The sequence below is a fragment of the Cariama cristata genome, unplaced genomic scaffold (genome assembly GCF_000690535.1).
Source record: "Cariama cristata isolate BGI_N322 unplaced genomic scaffold, ASM69053v1 scaffold10776, whole genome shotgun sequence".
NCBI lineage: Eukaryota > Metazoa > Chordata > Aves > Cariamiformes > Cariamidae > Cariama > Cariama cristata.
Genome location: NW_009620379.1, coordinates 14,154 through 37,260, shown reverse-complemented (window position 1 = coordinate 37,260; position 23,107 = coordinate 14,154). Strand labels below are relative to the sequence as shown.

The 23,107-nt window shown below is 40.2% G+C and overlaps 1 protein-coding gene across 1 annotated transcript in view; it reads left to right on the top strand.

The window, feature by feature from the left end:
• The window catches only part of MKLN1 (muskelin 1, intracellular mediator containing kelch motifs), a gene marked incomplete at its 5' end in the record, with an annotated part of 28,734 nt that extends 8,238 nt beyond the window's left edge, over nt 1-20,496 (top strand). Inside the window, 6 exons of the mRNA XM_009701607.1 lie at nt 3,362-3,509; nt 4,631-4,745; nt 7,388-7,527; nt 10,160-10,262; nt 18,356-18,410; nt 20,170-20,496. Coding sequence (XP_009699909.1) covers nt 3,362-3,509; nt 4,631-4,745; nt 7,388-7,527; nt 10,160-10,262; nt 18,356-18,410; nt 20,170-20,291 — 683 coding nt within the window. The remainder of the gene's footprint in view (nt 1-3,361; nt 3,510-4,630; nt 4,746-7,387; nt 7,528-10,159; nt 10,263-18,355; nt 18,411-20,169) is intronic.
• Between the last annotated feature and the right edge of the window lie 2,611 nt (nt 20,497-23,107).

Below are 23,107 nucleotides of genomic sequence, written 5' to 3'. Positions count from 1 at the left end.
TAGCTTACCTTATTTTCTCCTTATTTTCAGGGACTTGCTTACCAAATTTGTGTTGTCTTGTGTTTTGTTTTTTTTAATCATATTACATCTGACTTTCTAGTTTGGTCTTCCTCTGCAAAAGTCTAGTTGTCAACTTTGTCTAGCCTAAGGCACTACTTAAATATGGTTTCAACACAATTGCTTAGATCGGTTGAAAAGTTTATGTAAGTCGCTCCTCATCTTAGACCCTTACTAAATGTAGGGATATCTATTTTTTGATATATTATTTTTCTAGACATTCTGCATTTCAAACAGTCTCAAGAAGAAATAGATTTACAACTGAGGGAAGCCTGGAATTACTTGACTTGAATTTGGTTTTGATTGCAGTTGCTGCAGATAAATCCTATTCTTACTTATAAAAAACCACAGAGGCACTGAACTTTGGCTGCTTTTCCCTCCTTCGTTATTTAATCAATAATTTCAGCTTCAGGAAATGGAGCATAAATTGGATACAAAATCCATTTATTTAGCAACATTTCAGGAGAAGGGATGACACTTCCAAAGACAAGTTTCATACGCTTTCTGTATCAATGGTAATATAGCAACTGTATTCCTTATGATTATAATAATTTTCACTTCAATGAACCTGAGGTATTAATGCTCTGAAGATTTGTGTGCTTTTTTTATGAAAACCTGGCATGGTCTTGAATGTTCAGTGCAGCAGATAAGGTTGCAAAGACATCTTCTGTGGACATTAGTGTTGTTGATCAAGTTTAGATGACTCTCCTGCTGGAAATGTCTCAAGTATGCCTTGAGTTTAATCCTTTTGGGTCAATGATTTAGTCCCTGACTGTGCAAGCAAACATATTAGAATCATAAAATGATTTGGTTGAAAGGGACCTTAAAGACCATCTAGTTCCAACTCCCCTGCCGTGGACAGGGACACCTTCCACCAGACCAGGTTGCTCAAAGCCCCATCCAACCTGGCCTTGAACACTTCCAGGGATGGGGAAGCCACAGCCTGTGCCACTGCCTCACCACCCTCACAGGGAAGAATTTCTCCCTTGCATCTAATCTAAATCTTCCCTCTTCCAGTTTAAAGCCATTACCCCTTGTCCTATCGCTCCGCGCCCTTGTAAAAATCCCTCCCCAGCTTTCTTGTCAGCCCCTTTAGGTACTGGAAGGCTGCTGTGAGGTCTCCCCAGAGCCTTCTCTTCTCCGGGCTGAACAACCCCAACTCTCTCAGCCTGTCTTCATAGGAGAAGTGCTCCAGCCCTCGGATCATCTCTGTGGCCTCCTCTGGACTCGCTCCAACAGGTCCATGTCCTTCTGGTGCTGAGGACCCCACAGCTGAAGACAGTACTGCAGGGGGGTCTCACCAGAGCGGAGCAGAGGGGCAGAATCCCCTCCCTCGACCTGCTGGTCACCCTGCTTGGGATGCAGCCCAGGACACGGTTGGCTTTCTGGGCTACCAGTGCACATTGCTGGGTCATGTTGAGCTTTACATTATACTTCTCAAAAATTAATATTATTTAGTCTATAATTGTCTTTTTGTTCTCAGTTTCCTTATTGGGTGACTTTCATAGTGCTCATTAGTCTTATTAAAAAACTTCCTTGTGGTTTGCAGCTCAAACAAGGTATGTAGTTGTTATTGTGCCAGCATTGTTCCCTGCTTTTTTTTTCTGCTTTGCCACCCATTTGCTTATAAACTGGATTAATTTTCCTTTGAAACGTCGTGGCAAAATTGGAGGTCAAAATAGGCAGACTTATGCTGACGAGGGCTCCAAAGGCTCTGCCTCTTGCTTTTCTGTAAAACCACAAGCAAGGATTTTGTCGACAGAACTCTGAATTATCTGAATATATTTCAGTTTCTACTTAAGTTATGGCTGGAATTAAGTGTTTGTTTTTTTGGTTTTTTTTGTTTTTTTTTTAAAGAAATGTTTGGGGTTTTTGACTTTGCTAAACATTTTGGTACCGGCTTAAGCTGTAGAAAGCCAAATTTTACTCAGAATTTTTTAATTGGTGTTTGTTACTTTCCAGGCCTACCAAATGAGAAAAATGAAATATGAGACTGAGACCTATTACAGAATGGGCTTGCAAAATACCATTTTGAGTGTTCTTAAATGGCAATATTAAATGGTTTATTAGTGTAGGTCTTGTTTTCTAGGCCGTGTGTGCAGTTCACAGTTAATTGCAGGGAAGAATTTGCAAGATACAAGAGTTCTGAGAATTTTTCATGCCAAAATCTTGAGCGAAGGCCAGGAACCTTTACCAGCCTTTGTAAACTGACCCAGAAAGAGAAATGAGACAAACAGGATCTGTAAACAAAAATCACGTGCCCTTCACAAATACATTTTGGAAGGATGGTTGCCTAGGGAAACAGGAAATGGGGAATTACACAACAAACAAAAAGGACTGCCAAACAAATTTGCTGACCTTTTTTCAGGGAATTATGATGAAAACTGCTGGAATCCTCAGTATTTCACCATATTTCTAAATCTGAAGGTGGAACAGAACAATAGCTTGCTAATTATGCCGCAACTATTTAGAAAATACAAAAAACTTCCTTGACATCTTTGTCCTAAGGGAAGCAATGCAAGGTTGTGAGCTATGTAATCCTGAGTTCATCTTGAATTTTTTTTTTAGTTTCTCAGCCTTTGCCATTAAACTTCTTAGAATCAATGCTTCCTTTTATGGATGCCGTAATAACAAAATCACTCTATTCGTATCTGCAAGTGTCATCTAGCTCTGTCTTTAGGCATTTTAATCCTAATTTCTGAGCTGGTAGTCTCCCAGATAGCCCTGTCCATACCGTTCCATAGGAAACAGCAGCTCTCCTAATGGTTTTTGTGCTTCCAGGAGTCACAAATAGGAAAGGAAGAAGAGAATTTGTATTGGACTTGTCCTTAGCAGGGAAGAAGTCAGCCTCTGGATGATGTTTCTTCCTGTCCTCCCTCTCACCCTGCTTTGGAGGACATGTGCAAGAAGCAAATGGTTTGCTTGGTGACTTCATATGCCTCCTATTTTGAGATGTGCCCTTTCAGTTTTAAGTTGTGGGAAATAATGAGATCGCTATGGAGGAGAGGTCATAGAAGACACCAGCCTGGGATCACTCAATCTGTTGGGCTTGGTTTTATACGAAAGATGGAGAAGTAAAAGCAATTAAAAAGAAGAAAATGGGGAAAGTAGGTAGTGATGTTAAACTTAAGATGCTCTTTATCCCGGAACACTGAAGGAGTAGTTATGTGAAACTTCATGATTGTACCATGGATATTAGAAAATCTGCTGAATTGCAGGGAGAGGGAAATGCATTTGTCTGATGCTTGGATCCATTCCTGTATCCTCGGTTGTTTTCAGTGTGTAACTTTTTTTTTTTTGTCAGTTCCAATGACAGGTTTCACTCAAAGGGCTACCATTGATCCAGAACTGAATGAAATCCATGTCTTATCAGGGCTCAGTAAAGACAAGGAGAAGCGGGAAGAGAATGTAAGGAATTCCTTCTGGATTTATGACATTGTGAGGAACAGCTGGTAAGTCGATGGAAGGAGTGCTATTTCTAACACCTACACTGACTTTCTTTAGAAAGTAATTCTGTCTCCCAGGTAACTCTGTAACCTCTTATAACCATGGAATGGTTATGTTGAAGACAACTGAGTTCCCTTGAGGCATCTCTTTTTCCCCATAGTCTTTAGAGACACCATGGCAATAAGCCAAATGAGGGAGAGAAATCATGCAAACTTCTTTATTGGAGGCAGGTGGAGGGGATGAGAGGAAGTAAGCCATTATACAAAGTTTTTCCTGTAGGAAATGTTCAGGGCCAGGATTCATCAGTGCAGCAAATTCAGTCAAATGTAAGTTTTTAATAGCAGTGTAATACCAGTACCTGGTACTAGTTATTAGAAACTGAGGAACCTGGTCTGCTATATGAATGGTGATGGAGAAGTCTTCATGCTAGATCTATCAGCTCTTTCCAGGCTGCATGCAGTGGTACTTTAGGTAGCTGCTAGATCCAGTATTCTGAGAAAGTATCTCCTTGTCTATTTTTTCTATTTGCTGTATTGTATTCAGTAGCTGGTTGCCACTGTCCCTTTCCAGGGCTGGCAGTGTTTTTGCATTCAAGGTCTCTTCTAATGTGGGGCCAATTACTTTGAAAGGTATGAATGTTGTTTTTTTGGTTTTGTTTTTGTTTTCTTTTTTAAGAAGAACTTTTAGTTACAACATAAATCTGCTTGGAAATCAGGGATTGAAATACTAGGTCTGCTATAGTCTGTGGCCTGTAGCTTTACTGTGTCCAAGATGGAATTCTCCATAATGAAAAATACTTCATGCTGACAATTCTGCTAGCAAATAATGCAACATCTAAAGATATATCCAAAGCTCATGACATAAAATTTTCTAGAATTTTTTCCTGTTTGGCTTGTGATTGAGGACTGTGTTCAGCCAAGGTGACCTTCTCGGATTGTTGGATGGGTTTCTTTGTGCAGCTAAGAGTGGAGATGGGATAATAGAGGACAATATGTAGAGAAATAAGAACATTTTTGGTGTTACATGCCAAGCAGTTCAAATTGACCTCATTTGTACTTTATAGCCTTTCAGTAACTTCTACTTCCTGTAGATACGACTAATCATTACTTACTACCTTGTGTTTCAGGTCTTGTGTCTATAAGAATGACCAAGCAGCAAAAGAAAATCCGGGTAAAAGCCTTCAGGAAGAGGAACCCTGCCCAAGGTTTGCCCATCAGCTGGTGTATGACGAGTTGCACAAGGTATGAGAGTCCAGATACACATACGGTGATTCTTTTAGTCTTACTGCTTTTAAGGTGTAGTTGCTTCTTCAAAGATGGTACAATGAATATAGCTTTTTGCATAGTGTTAATGTTTGGGTTAATGTGGTGGGTAACTTTCATTTAACTTCAGCACTTTGTTTCAAAAGATGTTACTAAGATACTTTTTAAGTCAATGTGAAGTAGACATGAGAGCTCCTAGATGAAATCAAAATGCACAATGGGTTATACTAAATCTCTACAGAGTTGTCAAGCGGATAGCTCCTAGCTGTTCTCACACTTGAGAACACTTGAAGCTTCATTCGTTATCGTCAGGGACTTAATCTCACAACCTGTTAGTGACTAAATGGTCACAGATAGTTACCAACATTTCTAGGAGAAATGTGTTTGAATGAACTAATCAATGTTAAGAATCTGCCGTAACGAAGGTGCCTTACTTTGCCCTGCATGTCAGAAGCAACTGTCATTCTTAAGCACTGTCTGACTTTAATGGACATGTTCATGCTTAAATGGACTTAAAATTGTTTGTAGTGTACATGACTGTTCAGTAAACTTAGGGCTTTTTGCATACTAACCAGTAAAGCACAAACCCACAGATTAGGTTACCATAACTTCATTAACCTATGAATTTAAATTACTGTGACACACTTCCGTAGCCTTTCACGGATATTTTGCAATTAAAATTTTTCTAAAATTTCTTTTTAGTCTGAAACAGTCTGAACTGAAAAAGACAAATATACTTTAGTCTTATCATTCCATGGGATGTTAATCAAATTTGGGAAACCCAAATATCCCAAAAGTTTGGGGATAAAGGGAATTTTTGAAAAGGAATAGGTGCAACTTTTGTATGGAGAACTTGTATTGCTTGTCGTCTTCATGGACCTTAATGATAGACTGTAAATACTGTACTGCCTTTAATGGCTTGCTTCTAAGTGTAAGGTACCATGAGATTGAGAGTAGTATTTTATAAGTTATTGTGAACATTGCTAAATCATGGCAGTTGCCCAGATTTATTTGAAGAGATATTTGATGTGCTTGTTTTGAAGAGTCTTATTTTTAGAAACCTCTGTTCAACTGACCTTTCTAAACTCTTCTGATATAAATAAGGAGAGCCTACATCAGTGGGATGCAGAATACATTGTTTTGAGTGATTATTTTTAAAGCTGTGGAGAAAGGTAGCCCGTTGGACTTCCTGAACCTCAGTATTTGAAGACCTTTTGTGGCATATTTAGTATCAACAGTTCAGAGTCTGAAATAACAAATGATGTGAAGAAAAAAAAAGAAGTGAAGAAATAAACAGTCTTTTTTTAACACTTCCACTTTTCTTGAGAATTGCCTCTCTGTAAGACCAGCCTTGCATTTCAAAGGTGTTGTATCCTGAAACTATAAGAATGGCTGGTAGACTACTTTATTTGAGCTACTGTGACCAAAAAATGAATTTTGCATACAGGTATATTTAATATTTCCATGATTGGTGTCTCAGGATTGCTAGAACCTTTTTTGAAGACAATCACAGTAATGGTTATGACTTCTGATTCTAGATAAGATTGGTGTTTTCTTCCTCAGTTCTTAACATTACAGTTTGGGCTTTTTGTTTTACTCTTTATTCAGTTAGCTCTTTCCTTTGTGCCCAGATGTATATTGAGTGTCTTGCAGCTAGGCTGCTGTATTGAGGTGAGACAAATCTGCCCTTCTGGAGACCATGGAAATATTTTTCTCTGCAAGTCAAATAAAACCTGTGTAGAGTTTATGGGACATGTAGGGACCCAGGCCTTTTGATCATCTCTCAAGATTATGCTGAACTGGGCTTGTTTTGGCTTTACTTTTGAGCATCTTTAGGACTTCTCACTCACTTTGCCAGTGGCCCTTGTCTTTAAGGAAGATAATGGTCTTCGCTGACTCAAGGAAAAGGCTGCTTGTCTGAACTGTGGTGCTTTAGTAGTGCAACTTCACCCACAGTGCTCTGACTGGAGCCAGGGCATTAGTCTACCAAGTCCATTTTTTTCTGAGTCTTCCTAACAAGCACAAATGTTTCTTCTTCAAAGAAAATGTGTGATTGCTGGAGTCATCTCACAATTTTATGGGTGTACACTGCTCATCCCCAGATTAGAGAAAGGCTTAATGCAGGTTCCCGAATTTGTTCTCTGTCATGATGACAAGAATTTGGAGTCTTTGAGGACAAGATTGAAAGAGATGTTAGTAATTGATCAATTTGAGTATTGTTTGCATCAAGTATTTTGAACAGGGCAAAAAGAGTTGGCTTAGATCCTTCTTTTCTGCTCATATCTTACATGCTTAAGGATTTACCATGCTCATAGGTTTGTCGTAAAGAAAGAGATTGCGTGGTTTGTGGATGTTTGTTTATAAATATCTCAGGAGAATCTGCTAGAGGGAGGTTCTAATAGTGCAGCTTTTTTTATCTTAAAATGTAAGCAGTTTAAAGAACTTTCTTCATCTCCTAGGGGACAAAGTAAGGCTAATAATAAGATGGAGCAGCTTGTCTAAAAGGCAGAGTTTTCTCCCTCCAGAATAAACTTCTCCAAAGATGCTGACAAAGTAAATAGTCTTTGTTTAATGGATGTACACAAACAATCAACTTTTTCATCTGCCTCTCATTTGCTCAGGTTCATTACTTATTTGGAGGGAATCCTGGTAAGTCCTGCTCTCCAAAGATGAGATTAGATGATTTCTGGTCTCTGAAGCTCTGTCGACCCTCAAAGGAATACCTACTAAGACACTGCAAATACCTCATAAGAAAGCACAGGTACAGAAACAAAAGCTGTTTTGCAATTTTCTTTTCCAAAGTGTCATCTTTTTTTTTCTTTGCTAAAACTTGAATATCTTGTAAACTGTTTTGGGAAATATCACTTCGTTGGTTGTATGATAGTCTACAGGTTTCTTGATTATTGTTAATTGTTTAAAAATTATTTTGATAATAAGTAGTAGTGGGGCAGGGCTAAACTACAAAATTAACTTCATTCTGGTTTTACGAAATTATTCTAAAACTAGAAAAATCTGGCTATTGTGTGGGGAGTCGTGGGAAATTTTTAGATTCCCTTTTCACTCTACTGCTCATCGACATGTGTTTTGGTGCTGTCACCTCCCAAGGAAATGGAGTATGTTTCTGAAACACTGTGCTAGGAGATAGTAACAGCTCACAAGGATGCTAATGAAGTCTGGGGGCTGGATGCCTTTGCACATCTGAGACTCAACTGTGGTGAGGTCAGGGATTCTCATTGAGAATCGCTTGAAAGATCTCACTTAGGCAGAATTCAGCTACACTGTGATGCTTCTTGCACTCTGGATGTTTCAGAGCTGCCTTATATTTGCTATTTAGGGCAACAGCTTTTCAAAATCAAGCTTATGGTATTGCCTTAGGCAAGAAATTGCAGCAGTGAGACAGCCTTTCAAGACCCAGCAAATTATTTGAAGCCAATAAATAGCTCTTTCTGAATTCTTGGTGAGAATACTTTGTTATCAGGTTCTGCCAAGAGTTGGAGGTCGGTTTTTACTGGTGGTATTTTACTTCTGAGGCAGCAAGCAAATTGCTATACTCAACTCAAAATCACTATGGCTAGATGAGGCCTTTTGCAGATCAACCACTCAATAGATGTGAATACCTACAAAAATGAATAAAGGTCTTGCCCAGTAATCTGGGAGGCTTATTAAACCCACATGTGGTTGGATGCAAATGCAGCTGTACAGCCTCCAGAGACAGCTCTGGACTGCTTGTTTTTTACTTGCTTAAATTGCACTGAAAGAAAATGTTGATGCATATTGTCTGTCAGAAGCTTGGGGTTTATGCACCCTGCTCCTGTTTATTGGGGTCCATGTGAGGGAGCCAAACACGACCGGCCAGGGACTGGTACGATGGGTGCTTTGCTGGAGTTCACGTGCTTCTCAGGGCTGGAGCTGAACTGCTGTGGAGTCGCTTGGCTGCCCATTATCTGCATTTCCTCAAGCTCTAGGTACCAGAACAGGTACTTGGCTTGCAGACACAGCAAATCCACTGCATCGGCTGGAGTCTTGTTTGGTACTCAACAAGTCAATAGACCAGTCAGCTGTAGAGGAGCCAAGCTGGCCAGGCGTAGAAGAGAAAGGTGTCAATGGTTCCACTTATTTAAGGTATTTCAGCTCTCTGGACCATGGCGGTATCACCTAAGAAAATCTATGTGAAGGCAAGAAATCATGCTTAATTACCAAAATGTCATGTGCATCAGGTAACAGACATAGTCTTTGTGCTCCATGCCCTGGCTAAATGACTTGCATCTTTAGACAGTTTCAAAATTTGGTCAACAGGTGTCCACTATGGTATAAATAGCCAAGTAGATGTCCCAAATGAAAAATAGCGATAAAATTAGATCTATTCAGTGTGACTTCTTTCAGTTTGACAAGCTGTATGCTGCTAAAGGTAACTGAAATATATTATGAATAAAGTATCTTGCATTCCTGTAAGGCAGTTGATACAAGGCAGTTAAGTAACTGAGAAGGTATTTTTTAGGGTCCTTGTCTCTGGAATCCAGAATTGTCTGAGCTGGTTTCCTGGGAAGGCTTAATGCTGTGTATAGGTGATTCAGAAGATGACAAACATAATGCGGTACTGCACTTGACGGATACGTGATAGGAGAAAAAGACAGATAATTTTAAACCTCATTCTTTCTAGGCTTATGCACCCAGCTCAGTGCTGCAAGGAAGTAGCTCTGCTCACTGAGGATGCTGAGCCCAGAATAATTTTCTGAGGGCTATATTAACTTCCTCAGGGAATTCACAGAAGTTACGTTTTCTGTTTGTTGAAAGAAAATGAGAAAATAATGGTGACGGTGCACAGGTTTTTTACGTACATGTGCTGTTTCCAAGGGTGTGGGGTATTAAGGTGCAGTATTCATTGAATCTGGGGGTTTTCAACCCCATCGTCCCTTTTTCTGTTGTCTGGCAGAAGTGGGGAGCATTCTCCATCCCTGTACTTTCAGTTAGGCTTCTGCGCAGTCGGGAATGTGAATATCCGTGGGACTGAAGTGCTCAAGGTTTTCCTGTGTCTGAACTGTGCTCCTCACCTGAGGTGCTACTCATGCCTTTCTTTGTGGAAAACAAACTGTACTAAATGTTTTGTATTTCTGTATTAGGAAGTGGCTGTACATATGCTTTTGAATCTTTTTAGTAAAAGTGTAATACTTTGCCCTTATAACTCCCTTACACCCCTAAAACCCCCTCCTCTCTGTTTTAGTCTGGCTTGAAAGCGCGTACTCCAGCAAATACAAGGCCAAGCTGCCGTTAACATTTTGTTTGGAAATATTGGGCTGAAGGTTTTGTTAGACAGGTTTTGCTCTTTGTAGAAATAGTAGTAGTTAGTCCTGAAGGAAATGGCTGTGCTCAGGTTTTCTGTCTCTCCTTTGCAGATTTGAAGAAAAAGCTCAGACTGACCCTCTTAGTGCACTGAAGTACCTGCAGAATGATTTGTATGTAACTGTGGATCACTCGGACCCCGAGGAGACAAAAGAGGTGATGATGAATGATCTTTGTCTTAGTTATAAAGAAATGTAAACTATGTTCTCGTGTGAGCCTCTTAAACCTTGTTTTTATTCAGTTTGAAAAAGCTCTACAGGTGCATGACACTTTGCTGTATCGTGAATTTCTCCACACTAAAGATTATACTGCTTTAGAAACAGTCATTTTACAACTGCAGTTCCAGATAAAATAACTTTTGTACTCATAATAGTGAAGACTAGGCCTTTGTTTTAATTCCAACATACTGGTGTGTATTTTGGGAGCTTTAATTGGAATGTAAACTCGCTGAAATGTCACGAGTCTGTAGTTGGTTGTGCGGTCGAAAGTGAATAGAAACTTATTCATGCTGCCTTTTGGCTTGTTGATATTAAATAGCTCTGGGGCAGGGGAAGAGGTTTTTCTCTAGATGATAAATATATCTGGAAGTAGATTGTATATATACATTGCATGCTAACCTTAAAATCTTATTTCCTCTGCCTTTTGAATATTATCCAGTAGGCATGCTCTTTTACTTGTTCCAGGAATTTGTTCCAATTTCCTGTTTTATTCCATTATTGCAGTACGTGTCACTTTACAAAAAGGATTAAAGAAATAGGGAAAAGCGTCAGATAAGGTGGTTGATTTGACTCTGCCATTAATTTCCACGTGGAACTTGAGGCAGCCAGCTAGATGTACAAGCGTTCAGCTCCTGACAGGTAGATGAGGAAGAGGAGACCATGGTTCTTACTCTCTTCTTGTGTTAATGACTTTGGAAGTGATTCGGCAGCTCCTTTTATAAAATTGCGATGGGAGAATGGACGATGTTACTCCATGCTGAGTCTCTGGATTAAATCACTTAATCTGATGATTTTAAGTTGTTACTTTAGATGAAGAAAAGATCATTATACAGACACTAAAAGCTTTTGGGGGAGATTATGCTTCTTGCGTATGCACAGTATAGAATTGTAGGGTTAGAAGAATTAAGAAAAAAATATTTGCTCATATCAGGATCTTGGAACCGATCACATTTGTCATAAATTCTGGTTAGCCTTTGTAAACATCTCATCCAATAGGACATTTAAGTGCTGTGCCTGTAAGTTCTTTGTTAGATGGTTTCTCATTTAAATTGTCCCATATCAAGTAGTTTCACATCTTTTCTAGCAATTTCTAGCATAGGGAATACAAATAACAGATAATCCTACTTTTCTTCGGGTAAAAAAGGAGATTTTTATTTTTTCTTTTCCCCATGCAGCGTGCTTCAAGGGGGTGCAGCCCAATTATGCCCTGTCTTCTCAGCATGGTAGCACTTTCCTCTTCCGATTTTGAACCTGTAATCACCTATAACATACGGCAACCATGCGGATGCACTCTTCTCCCCTTCTTCTCCCTCCCACCCACTATAAGACCATGTCCTGTGCTCTCTGATCTCCCATGTCATACCTGTTTGCTGGTAGGCCCATCGTGCCTGTGAAGGCCATGTCTCTCTTTGACCAGTTATTCCTAAAGAGATCTTACATCTCATGGCTGGCTGTGCCTTTTTATTGCCTGAACAGAAAACATTTGTGGCGTGATCAGCAAGCTCCTCTGCTTTTAGTTCGTGCTGCCTGCTGTTACCAGCAGACCAAAGGAACTCTCATAAAGGGTGCACATTGTGCACATCTGGCATAGGAAATCCTTTAATATTTTACATTTGATTTTCCCAATTCAGTGTGTAGTATGTAGCTTGTCCAACTTGTAAGAATGAAGAATTTACCTGACTGCATGGGCTCCTCTGAGATTTTGGGGAAAAGTAGTAGTTTTATCATACAAAGTATAAATAGAACAAAATGTTTAAAAAAAAATAATTATAGAGTGGACTAGTGTTCTGCACATTAATGATCTGGCATATGAGCTTAGGTAGCTCAATCCAGCTGAGTGAATACATTGTGAATCCTTTCTCTGCAGGCCTAATGCCTGATCTGAACAAAATTCAATAGCTTCTGTCTGTCGTGCTGGTCCGTCGGATCAACGCATACCATTCAGCAGAATTAAAGCTTCCATTCCAGTGGTCTCCTAAAATGATTTAACAATTTCTAGGAGGCTTTTTTGTTTGAGTTTTGGTTTTGTTTGTTTGTTTGTTTGTTTTTAAATTATGCTGGTCAAAAAGCTTTAACTTCAAAGCTTTTTACACTGGAACAGATCTGCCAGGGATGTGGCATAGAGCCAGCTCCTGCACTGGTACTGACTGGGTGTATTTCCAGTTGACGTCAATTTACCTTCCGGTTATCACATTGAGTTGGCTTTTTGCTCTGGCATTACATCTTCAAATAGCTCTTGTGCTTTCCAAAGGACTGACGCAGGCTTTTTGGATTCCATATCAAATTTCAAGCACCAATTTGACTGTGTATCTCGGCCCAGACACCTATATACTCTGTCTTTATTTGTAGTTGAGATCGTCTTAAATATCAAAGGCTATATATCTGATCAGCTTGCTCTGTGCTGGCTACAGCCATTGAATGTTGTAAGGCTTCTTAGTGTGGCAAATCTTAAGGGAATCGGTTTCTGCCTGTTGTTTTCCATCTCTCTAGGGTAACTGTTAAAGTTGGGAAGGACCAAGCAGAATAAGTTTATCCCCAACTTAGTGCTATAGTTCTCTTGGACACTGATCTGTATGGTTTCATATTTTATGGATTGAGATATGGGCAGTGTTATATAATATTACAAGTGGAATTTCACTTGGAGGTAAGGCTTACTTGCTTTATAATAGAAGTAATTTCTTCTAACTTAGTTAGGCAAGCCTCTTCAGCTGTTTTGAGTTGGATGCCAAAGAAAATAAACAGACTGTTCTTGAAACTTACTTTGGCGTTAGTAACCAATTTTGTTTAAAGTAGCATGAATGATTGATAGTAGGAACATGCCCCCCCAGATTTTCATTCTTTTGTTGTGAATTTTAGGGATGTTAATAGGATTATAGTTTTATCTCCTCCTTTATTACTCTAAAGTGAAGTAAATGTCTGCAAGTAACAGGTATTGCATGGGTGCTTGTTTTAGTAGCCACAGGCTATATGCCAGCTCTGCCTCTGCTGTTGCCCACAGATACAGATCCAGTTCTCTTGAACTGTGATTTTGCTTGAAATCACTTAAACCTCTTCAGTTAGTTCAGTGTTTTCCGATCAGTGAATTTATTTTTTTTACTGGCTGTGGATTAATAGCTCTGACGCTGTATGTAAAGGAGGGTAGATCCCCAGAGCACATGGAAGTTTGCGTATTCTTGTTCATGGAGAGATTAAAATTACATAAAAGACTCATTTGTTGGTGTAAAAATTTCTGTTGTGATGGGTGATGCCCTATTTCGTATACACACAGATGTGCATTTGGTGGTAGTTTAAGCTAGAGACTTTTAAAGATAAAAGGATGGTCAAAATAGAAAATCAAAATGAATTCCAAGGTTTGTACTTATGTCAAGGATAAAATAGGTGCTATTAAAGCACAAAAAATCAGTAGATCACGTGCAAAGCTAAAGGTGTTACACTGGAGTAATTGTACCCAGAACATTGCTGTTGCTTAGTGGACTATAGAAGAAATGAAGATGATACAAAAAATGGCCAGTGCTGTCCAAGTAAAGGAGGGTATGACGATTTTGTACATTGAGATTGAGGTTCAACTCCTGGAGAAGCTCAATCCCATGATTGCTGTAAAGCAGAGACAAAGTGCAAATAAAACTTGCAGTATGTTTTTCTTGGAGCATGGTAGGAGAAAGAACAAGGACCTGGAGGCCAATTTGAGGCCTGACTAGCTTGTAGACTGAGGCTGGAGGCCCCTGTTCAAGGCTGCTTCATACTTTCCATTCTTAAGACCTTGTCTGTAATAAATTTGCCAGATAAAGCCAGCGGGGCCCAAAAGTATTGTTTGAGTCTGCGTTAGACTGGTATTTCTGGGAAAATTGAAGCCCAAATGGGAAAAATAGTTCTAGGAAAAAGCTAAGAAAAGCATGCTTCTCTTCTTCGTGTCCTGCTGTGATTCTTTGTAAAGCCTCAGAGTCCGAGTTCTGCAGGAGCAGAGGCTTTGGAGCCAAGGAGCCTTTACAAAAACAGCGTTCAGCCTTCCCAACTTCAGCTAGTGACAGCTCCGTCCTCAAAGAATTTCAGCCTCTCTTTGCTTCTTTGAGCCTACGCTACGAGGCACCATCCCAACAGAACTGGTCAAAGCTGAGAAACTGTTTTACGCTGTGATCTGAGCACTTGCCACACAGACATTATGGAGGAGGAATTTTGTCTGATTCGTACAACCTGCCGGGTATCCCAAACAGGAGTTACTCATTCCCCATTAGTGTTAACCATTTCATTTGCGCAAAAGGCAGAGGCGTACAGCAAATATACTAAAACTTACATGGGTTGCTACCTGGCAGAATTGCTTTTTTACTGTAAGTAGAAACCTGGATAAAGTACATGTAACTGATAAAAGAACAGTAATGTGGAAACATGAAGGTCGTAAGTTGGAAAATGCCAGAATTAATAATTACCCATGTAGTCTCAATCTGGCCTCTCTGTGGTTGATTTTATTGGTTAACCTTATATTAGTTAGCCAGATATGTATAGCTAATGCACCAGATGTATAACTAGTATAGCCTTATGTTGGTTAACCAGATATATTTATATCTAAGGAACCCCGGCCTCAGTTCAGAAGGTGGGTTGGATCTCTGAGAGAGAAGTTAATTGTATAACGAAGGGAACTGTTGTATTTTGAATGGAGGCTTAATTTGGAATGGATGAAGCCAGTGAGCCAGAGGGATTGTCAGAAGAAAATGGGTGGTGTTGTGATTAAAGCAGTTGGATGCTTCTGCTGGATAATTGAATTTGGTCTTACCTCTAACAGAGTTGCTATGTGACGTTAAGCAAATCGTTTTTCCTAGATGGTCATTAATTGAGTCTTTTATTCTGGTGCCTGGTGGGAGAGATCTGAGGTATGACTTGCTTTTGAGGGCTTTGCTCTTCTGGCTGCAAGTGAATTCAGAAGCTGTTGCATAATAGTATGTATTTCAAAAAATCAGGTTCTGATAGTTTCAAATAGGGGACCCAAAATTAATCAGAATTTGAAGTGCTGTCTGTTATGATAATAATTAATATGATGGAAAAACTGATGAAGGAATGAATTCCTTCTTTAGAGCAGAGTTTGAACTTCATGAAGAAAATACTGCATTGGGTATATACTGTGAACAGTGTGTGGGAGACCTGGTCTTGAGTCAGCAGTAACTGTCTTATGCGTTGGGGAAAAAGTAGGGGTCCTTTGGGAGAACATCATACGGATAGCTGACTTGGTAATGCAATGCAGACTGAACCAGCTTAGGCTCAGTGCTGTCCGTAACTCACATTCCTAACTTACATGCTTGACTTTTCTATCGGAAAGTGCTTTTTATATGTGAGATGATACATAAAATATAATTTTAAAACAAACAAACAACAACTCTCAAGGTTAATTGAAGTGCAGTGTCATCAGCAAAGAAGGAGACAAGATACTCCTTCCCCACAAAGCCGGAAAGAAACTTGTAGCCGTGAAATCCATCATGCCTAGTGCAGATGAGGCTGGAATATTTGGTAGGGGGTCTTCTCAATGGATTTTTGGTCTCAGTTCAGCGAGTTACTAGCTGGATTCTGCTTGTATGGTCTCTTAGTTGGGCATCCTGAGACCCAGCCTCAAGCACGGCTTGCTCTCTGTTTACTGCAGGATGGCTGCTGCCCCTCGAAGCATGTGGCGTCCGCTTTGTCCTGGTATAGCCGGCTTCATGTGCTACCAGGCAGTTGGCGGCAGGCCCATAAGGCAATTGTGTAGGAGGGAAAGATGGCCAGAACATGGCATTTGGTATCAGAATCAGCACAGATTTAGCCACCGGTTTTATTGCAATTTTTGGAGCTATTTATGCCGGGCATCTGTTGAAGTATATTGCTGATTCGGAGCCAAGCCACTCTTACAAGTTATGCTAGCAGTGAAATACACGTGGAGCATCGCGATCCCTTTTGATGTCATATAACCACACTTCACACTCAAGAGGGTACTTAATCAACCTCTTCCCCCTGTTCTGCGGTTTGTCAATCCTGTATCTTCCTAACCTGTTCTTAAATACCTTGAGTGCCAGCTTCATGTGACAGCCTCCCCAAAAGATGCAAACTTACTGTGGCGGACTATGGTCCTTATTTTAGACTTTTTTTTTTCTTGATGTCATGTTGAAACTGATCTTGCTGAAGTGTTTTTGTGGTTTCTTGCACTTAGTTGTAGATTTACCTTTATTGTAGTGGCCTTCTACATTTGTGACTTTTTGCAGTTTCATCCTTGGACATTCTTCTGTGGAGGCTCTGCAACCCTGACTCCTTTGAACATTCTTTATAGAGCTTGATTTTCAGACCACTTCATTATTTTTTTTTCTAGTGCTTGCCTCATATGTTGCCAATTGATACAGGGCATCCAACAGTGGTTGCCTTATTGTATATGAGACTTACGAGCCTTGATAACAGCAGGAGTACTTGATTTATTTGAAGATCCTACTCCTTTTCATGCATTTTCTACACACTTGTCATTTTTGCAATAGGATGATACTGATCTATTAGAATTCCTGAATGCGTTTTCATAAAGCCTATGTACCCAACCTGATTTGTATAGCTGATTATTCCTGTTTATTTTGATATGCACTTGCCCCTAATGAATTGCACCTTGATCCATCATTATAAACTGGATGAAATGGAAAAACAGCCTGAAGCCTGTCTGCTGCCATGCTGGCAGTCTGTCTGAGCGTAGTGTAAGGTCTGTGGACTCGGTGAACGTGTCCTGTTCTGTCAAGCAGGTTATCACTGAAAACCCGCAATGATGCTGACCCTGGGGCACAGATGAATCACTTCTGATTCATGGCTCCATTTTGATGTCAAACCATTGATGGCTACCCACGGTAAAGTTATTTGACCTATTCACCATTCCCTTTTAGCTTAATCTAGGTGACGCCTCAGTAATTTGCCTTAAATATCATCTAAAAGCATCAGAAGTCCTATGAAAGTGAAAATGGACAATGTCTATTGCCACATCCCCTTCGTAGGGCCTGCTGCCTTGTTGTAGAAAAAATCAGATTGATGTGATACAACTTCTTGTTGCCAAATCCACGCTGGCAGCTACTCGTCACCTTCGCCGCTCCTAGATGACTGCAAATTCTCTGTGTTCCCATTTTTTCTTGAAATTAAACTGATGGATATGTAATTCCTGGCTGTTCTTCTCAGTCCTTCCCTGAATATACTTGCTTCTCTTCTGGTTTTTTCTCCCCCTTCATTCCTTCAGGCTGTGTGCTGTAAAGACACACAGACAGGAGACAAAAGATTACAAGCCTTTAAAGGGTCCATTAATACTTTGAGGAAACATGACGAAGCACTAAGGTTTGCTACAACGTGGGTAACTGAAAACAGCAGCCAGGGCAGAGGAAGATCCCGTATTCACCATCTATCAGTAAGATTTAAGGGAGAATAAAACCGTGAATGTGTTAATTCAAAATCATGAGTAAAAACGTTTTATGTTTCCAAGCAAAGATTTTTTTTTTTAGTGTTAAAAAGACACCTTAAACTTGCCTTAAACTTCTGATGTGAGCTTCTCTGGCAGTTCAAAAAGGCTGTTGCCATTTAAAGCTTTCTCTGTGTTCAAGACGTTCATGCCGCACTGTAGCTGTTACCCTGTTTTCGTGCCTTCTAATCCTTGCTTGCTGGGGCTGTACCACGTTCATTCCTGGGAATGTTGTTGTGTGGAAGAGGCTCTACCTTATTTCTGCACTGTGATATTTGCCAGAGAGGCAAAAAAGTGTGTATATAAAAAATAAGGTTTTAGGGCTCTCAGTCAAGTACCTTTCAGTGTATCAACACTGCTTTAATTCTAGGAAAAACCATTCAACTTGCTCTGCCAAGGTAACAAATTGTATTGCTCATATGAAAGTGTCTGCTGCCGTTATTCATGTGTATGGCACAGTAGTTCCAAGGATTGTGCAAATTAAAACCAGCAACTCTAAAGCCATTTGGACTACTGTGAATCTTTTGGTTTTTTTCCTGTGCAGTTAATAACACTTTTTTCTCTCTCTCTTTATCCCTTCACATCCTCTTCTGCAGTTTCAGCTTCTTGCCTCAGCATTATTTAAGTCTGGCTCGGATTTCACCACTCTTGGTGAGTATTGTGTATCAGAAGAACTATGCTACCTATGTTCCCTCCGATAATTACTGTTAGTTTTGCCTGGTTTTTATATCAAATGTTATAATTCATGTGAATATTGTAGGACCTTTTCGGTTTGAATATGCAAAGTGCCACTATATAGACATTTGAGAGATTATTTATAACGACCAGTGTCCAGTGCCACGAGCCCATATTTAAAACATCTGTCACCAGTGGTTTTAAACCCATACCTCCTGGGATCATTTTGTGTCTCGTATTACATCTGATGCTTCACTGTTACCCAAATAAACAGAAGTTTTGATCAGAATAAAGCACCTCTTGTCACGTCACTTTGGAATCTCACAGCATGGCTACGGCTCTGTTTGCTGTGATAACTGCAATTCCTGGAGTAGTTTGGTTCGCTCTGTTCTTTGCAAAACTAGTTCTTTGGGCGGAATGTCAAGAGCGAAGAAAACAGTGGCGTGTAGGGCTGGAAACAGGAGGTCTGAGCCAAAGCCATAATTTATTGCACTCTTCTGTCCAGTTAACTCTTTTAAACAGTTAAGAGACTATTAATCCTGGGCAAGCTAGAGGAAGGCTATAGGCGTAACTTCCATTCTTGTAATGACGTGTTGTCCTCAAGTGACCGAGCTCTCGCTAGGAGCATGGATGACTTCAGTTTTTGATGAAGGTGTAATTCCCAACTGAAGGAATTGAGGGAAGAAAAAAGCCCACTGCACTATCTGCCCTGCTGGATGAGGAAGCTCTGCTGAGCTTCTGTGGTTTGGAAGATGTTATCTAGTTGATGCTATAAGATGGGTTTTCTTCCTTTAAAAAAAAAATAATCAAGTTTCAGAAAGGTCTCTTTTCCCTAGTTTTAAGTGTTCTAAAAGATGAATTAGTTCTTGACACAATACAGTACTTTGTTCAGAAGTTGGCTTTACAGATAGGAGGATACATACATCAAGTAGTCCTCCTAAATTGAAACAAAAAATCCAAGTTCTCCTTGATTTGATTAACTTGGTTGACTTTGATTAACTGAAAAGTGACTTCACTGAATTAAAAAGCATTCCTTTGAGATACCAGTGATTGAACTAATACAAACCAGAGGAAGTCGTTGTATGCCTGCTCTATTGTTCTTGCTGTTGATGGTTTAAGTATGGGGATTTGGATAAACAATGCTTCTGCCAGCAGACTAAACCCTCCCTCTTGGGAAGCAGCACTTCACAAAACCAGTTTTCAAAGCATCCTTGTGCCAAGATGCAGCCTGGGTCCTGGGTGCAAGTCCAGTGGTTAAACAGCAACTCTGAATCGAGTCTCCTACCATCAGCAGAGCTCGTCTCAAGAAAAACTGCAAGCAATACAAGTACTAGTTCTGGTTAAGACAGTGGTGAAGATAATGAGGAAAGCCTGAGGACAGAAGAAATGAGGCACCAAATAAAAATAGCTACACAGATTTTGTTTTCTGGGACATCAGAGCAGTCCCTTGAGGACTCTTGCTTCCCTCATTTCTTCAGGACTGTCAATGAGCTTGACAGCTGTTTGCTTATTACTTTTTATGGCATTTTGATTGCAGCGCTGGCTTGGGGTGGCATGATCTCTGTGTGTATATGCACTTAGTAGTGGGATGGAGAGCTGGCAGCCTTCTTAGTTGAAGCAGAAGTAGCAACCAGTTAACATCTGTCCAAAACGGACAACTGGTGTATTCCACAGCTAAACTGAGTGTTTAAAGTAGTGAGGACTGACTTGCTTTCCCTTTTTCTTCCTCCCCCAGGATTTTCAGATGTTGACCACACATACGCGCAGAGAACTCAGCTGTTTGATACACTAGTCAACTTCTTTCCAGACAACATGACCCCTCCTAAAGGCAACCTGGTGGACCTCATCACACTGTGACGGAGCAATCACTGGACATGTGGAAGAGGGGAAAAGCATCCATTTTCAGTATTTTAATTTTTTTACTGCATTGATTGACTGCTGGGATGAAGTAATAAAGTAACCCCTAGGTGTTTGAAAGGGGTTTTATACTTGTATGGTGAATCCCTGAAGCTTTTCCCTTGGAGTAGGTTAATAAAATGTAACTGACGTACTTATGACTAAATATATATATTTTTTCTGACTTTGGATTTTGAGTTAGCAAATGTAAGATGAAAAGGTGGGGGTAGAGGAAGAAAAAACCCCACCACCACACCAACCAACCACCTAATCATGCGGTGATCATTTTTGCCTGTAGGGGAAAACTGAGATTTTTGGGTTGTCTGGAGTTAAAGATGATGGGTTTTATTTCGAGTTTCATGAGAAGACTGGGAGGGGAGGTTGTATTTTGCTCATTTGTAGCTAGTCATGATATATTGCTTTATCCTACAACTCCATCCTCAGCAGCTCAATAACTTGGTGGCAGGACACTGACATGCGTTGAGGTAATAGTAATATATGTGTCTGAGTCTTGTAATTGCAGTGTGTCATGTGAAGGGGAGCGTGTGTTACAAATTACCTGTCTCCTCGTCCCAGAATCGGGCTGACAGTAGTGTCTAATTGCATTTGATAACCGATCTAAACCTGAATTACCTACATGCCTACCTTCTGTTCTCTGAAGCCTTCCACTTAAACCTGACAGGCAAGTGGGAGCCTCAGAGAAACCATTGGAAAACGGGAGTGCAGTCGTCATCTGCACAGGCCCCTTTTCAGGGATTGTTCTGTTTCGCTGCTGTGCTCTTCCAATGAGAAACCGTGCAGGTCCTCCCAGAGCCCGGCAGAACTGGGTCTTCCACCACATGCACACCCAACCTCTGCAACCTGACTCCAGGTTGGGTGTAGGATTTCTAAAGCAGATTGTCTTCGTTTACATGCACCTACGCTTCTGTGTGCGTTTGTCAATGTGTAAATGTAAAGAGGATTCCTCCAAACAGCTTGTCTCCTTCCTATGTAGTGCAGCTCATTCACTTCTAAATGCATTTTAGACCTAGATCTGAATGTGAGGGAGGCCTTTTTAGCATAAATCTCTTTGAAAGCAAGCTGATGCATATGTATAGAAAATATATTCTTCCTTGCTGAAAGCCTTTTTTATAAATAAGGTAAGGGCTTGGTGCTGCACTGTGAAGTGGAATGAAGGATACACATACCCAGCATTAGAAACTTTTTGCATTTGGTGTCAGTGAGCATTCAGTACAAACTGGCAGATGTAAATATTTATATGAGACTGCAAAGCTTTATGTCTAGAAACGTTCGTGCCAGTAGGGTGTCTGATGGAAGTCTTGTGTGTGCAAAGATGATTTGGACTCTTGAAATAAAGAGTTAGTGAAGTGTCTTTTTCAGAGCGCGAGTGTCTGCTTCCTTTGATTGCGTTGTATTGCCTCTTTATCATGTTCTTTGTGTGACTTTTGTAGTCCTGGTACGTTAGAAATAAATTTAAAAACTCATACTAGTGTTTAATCACTTAGGAACAATATGTTAGAGGCTGGGCTTTGCCTTGTCTTCAGGGAGGATGATACAAATACAGTGTTTTTAAGTAACGTGGAACTTGAGACTGTTTAGACATTGTATACTTCGGTGGATGGCAAATCAGATGTCTGTGGAAGAATCCACTCAGTACATAGTGCAGTAAATGAAATCTGATGAAATTGTTTCTTTGAGACGTTGCATTCTTTTTTTCCAGTGACATGGAAAGTTTTACGTCACTGCTAGGCGTTGCGATGTGCTACCTTTGCTGACACTTTGTTAACTACTCAAAGTAGAGCCTATATGGTACGGATGTAGATACCAGCGGTGCTATACTGGGGGAATATTCCAATTGAGGTGTCATTTCCATTGAGATTGAATTGAATATTTGTAATGCAACCAGCCAAAATGCTGCAGCCCTCTAGTACTTAAAATTTTAGTGCTGTTGTGCTCCCTTATCACTTGATCTCATCGCCTGTGTATTCTCCTACTTCAGTCAGATGATTAATTGCTTTTTGTGCCAGTTTTTTAATCAACCACACTCTTCAGAAACTTTTATGCCTATACCTTTGACTATATGTGAGGTTGAACCCATGATACGACTAGACCTAGGAGCCTCAGCAAGCAGACACTAGAAGTTTAGGAATGCCAAAAGCTTTGTGAACGATGTTGCTGGTGAGCATTGTGCCGGGCTTGATTTGTGTCATAGAAATTCAATCAAAACTCATTGCCCTCTGTGTTGGTGGTGCATGCGAAGCCTGACAGCCTGGCTCAGTTTTGTGTAGCATAGTGTAAATTAATGATTTTTCTGAGAGAGGTGAACATTGCTTCTGCAGGACTGACAATCCCAGCTAATGAGAACACTTCAGGATGATCAAATATTGACCTACCTTTATCCTGAGCAGATCGATTTCAGCTCGCACGAATACAGTTTATAGATTACAGCTGGTGATTAACCAGCAGAAACTATTTGCTCAGCTTTAGAGTATTTGTTGAGCAGCAGAGGCACCCTGTGGCCAGGGAGGTTAATCCAAAGTGAAGGTTTCTTGTGGCTTTGCCAAGGGTCTTTCCTGGTTCTGTGTCCTTAAAGCTGTGAGCCAAAATTAAATTATTTCTTTGCATTAGTGTATGCTACACTACCTGATTAAAACGCTAATTAAAAATTCTGAGCAGCAAAGCACAAATTTCCTTTCAAAATAAGCCAGTTATTGACAAGCAGTTACTGGGAGAGTTTGAATTTAATTACGTGCAGATCTTTAAAGATACTGGTGATA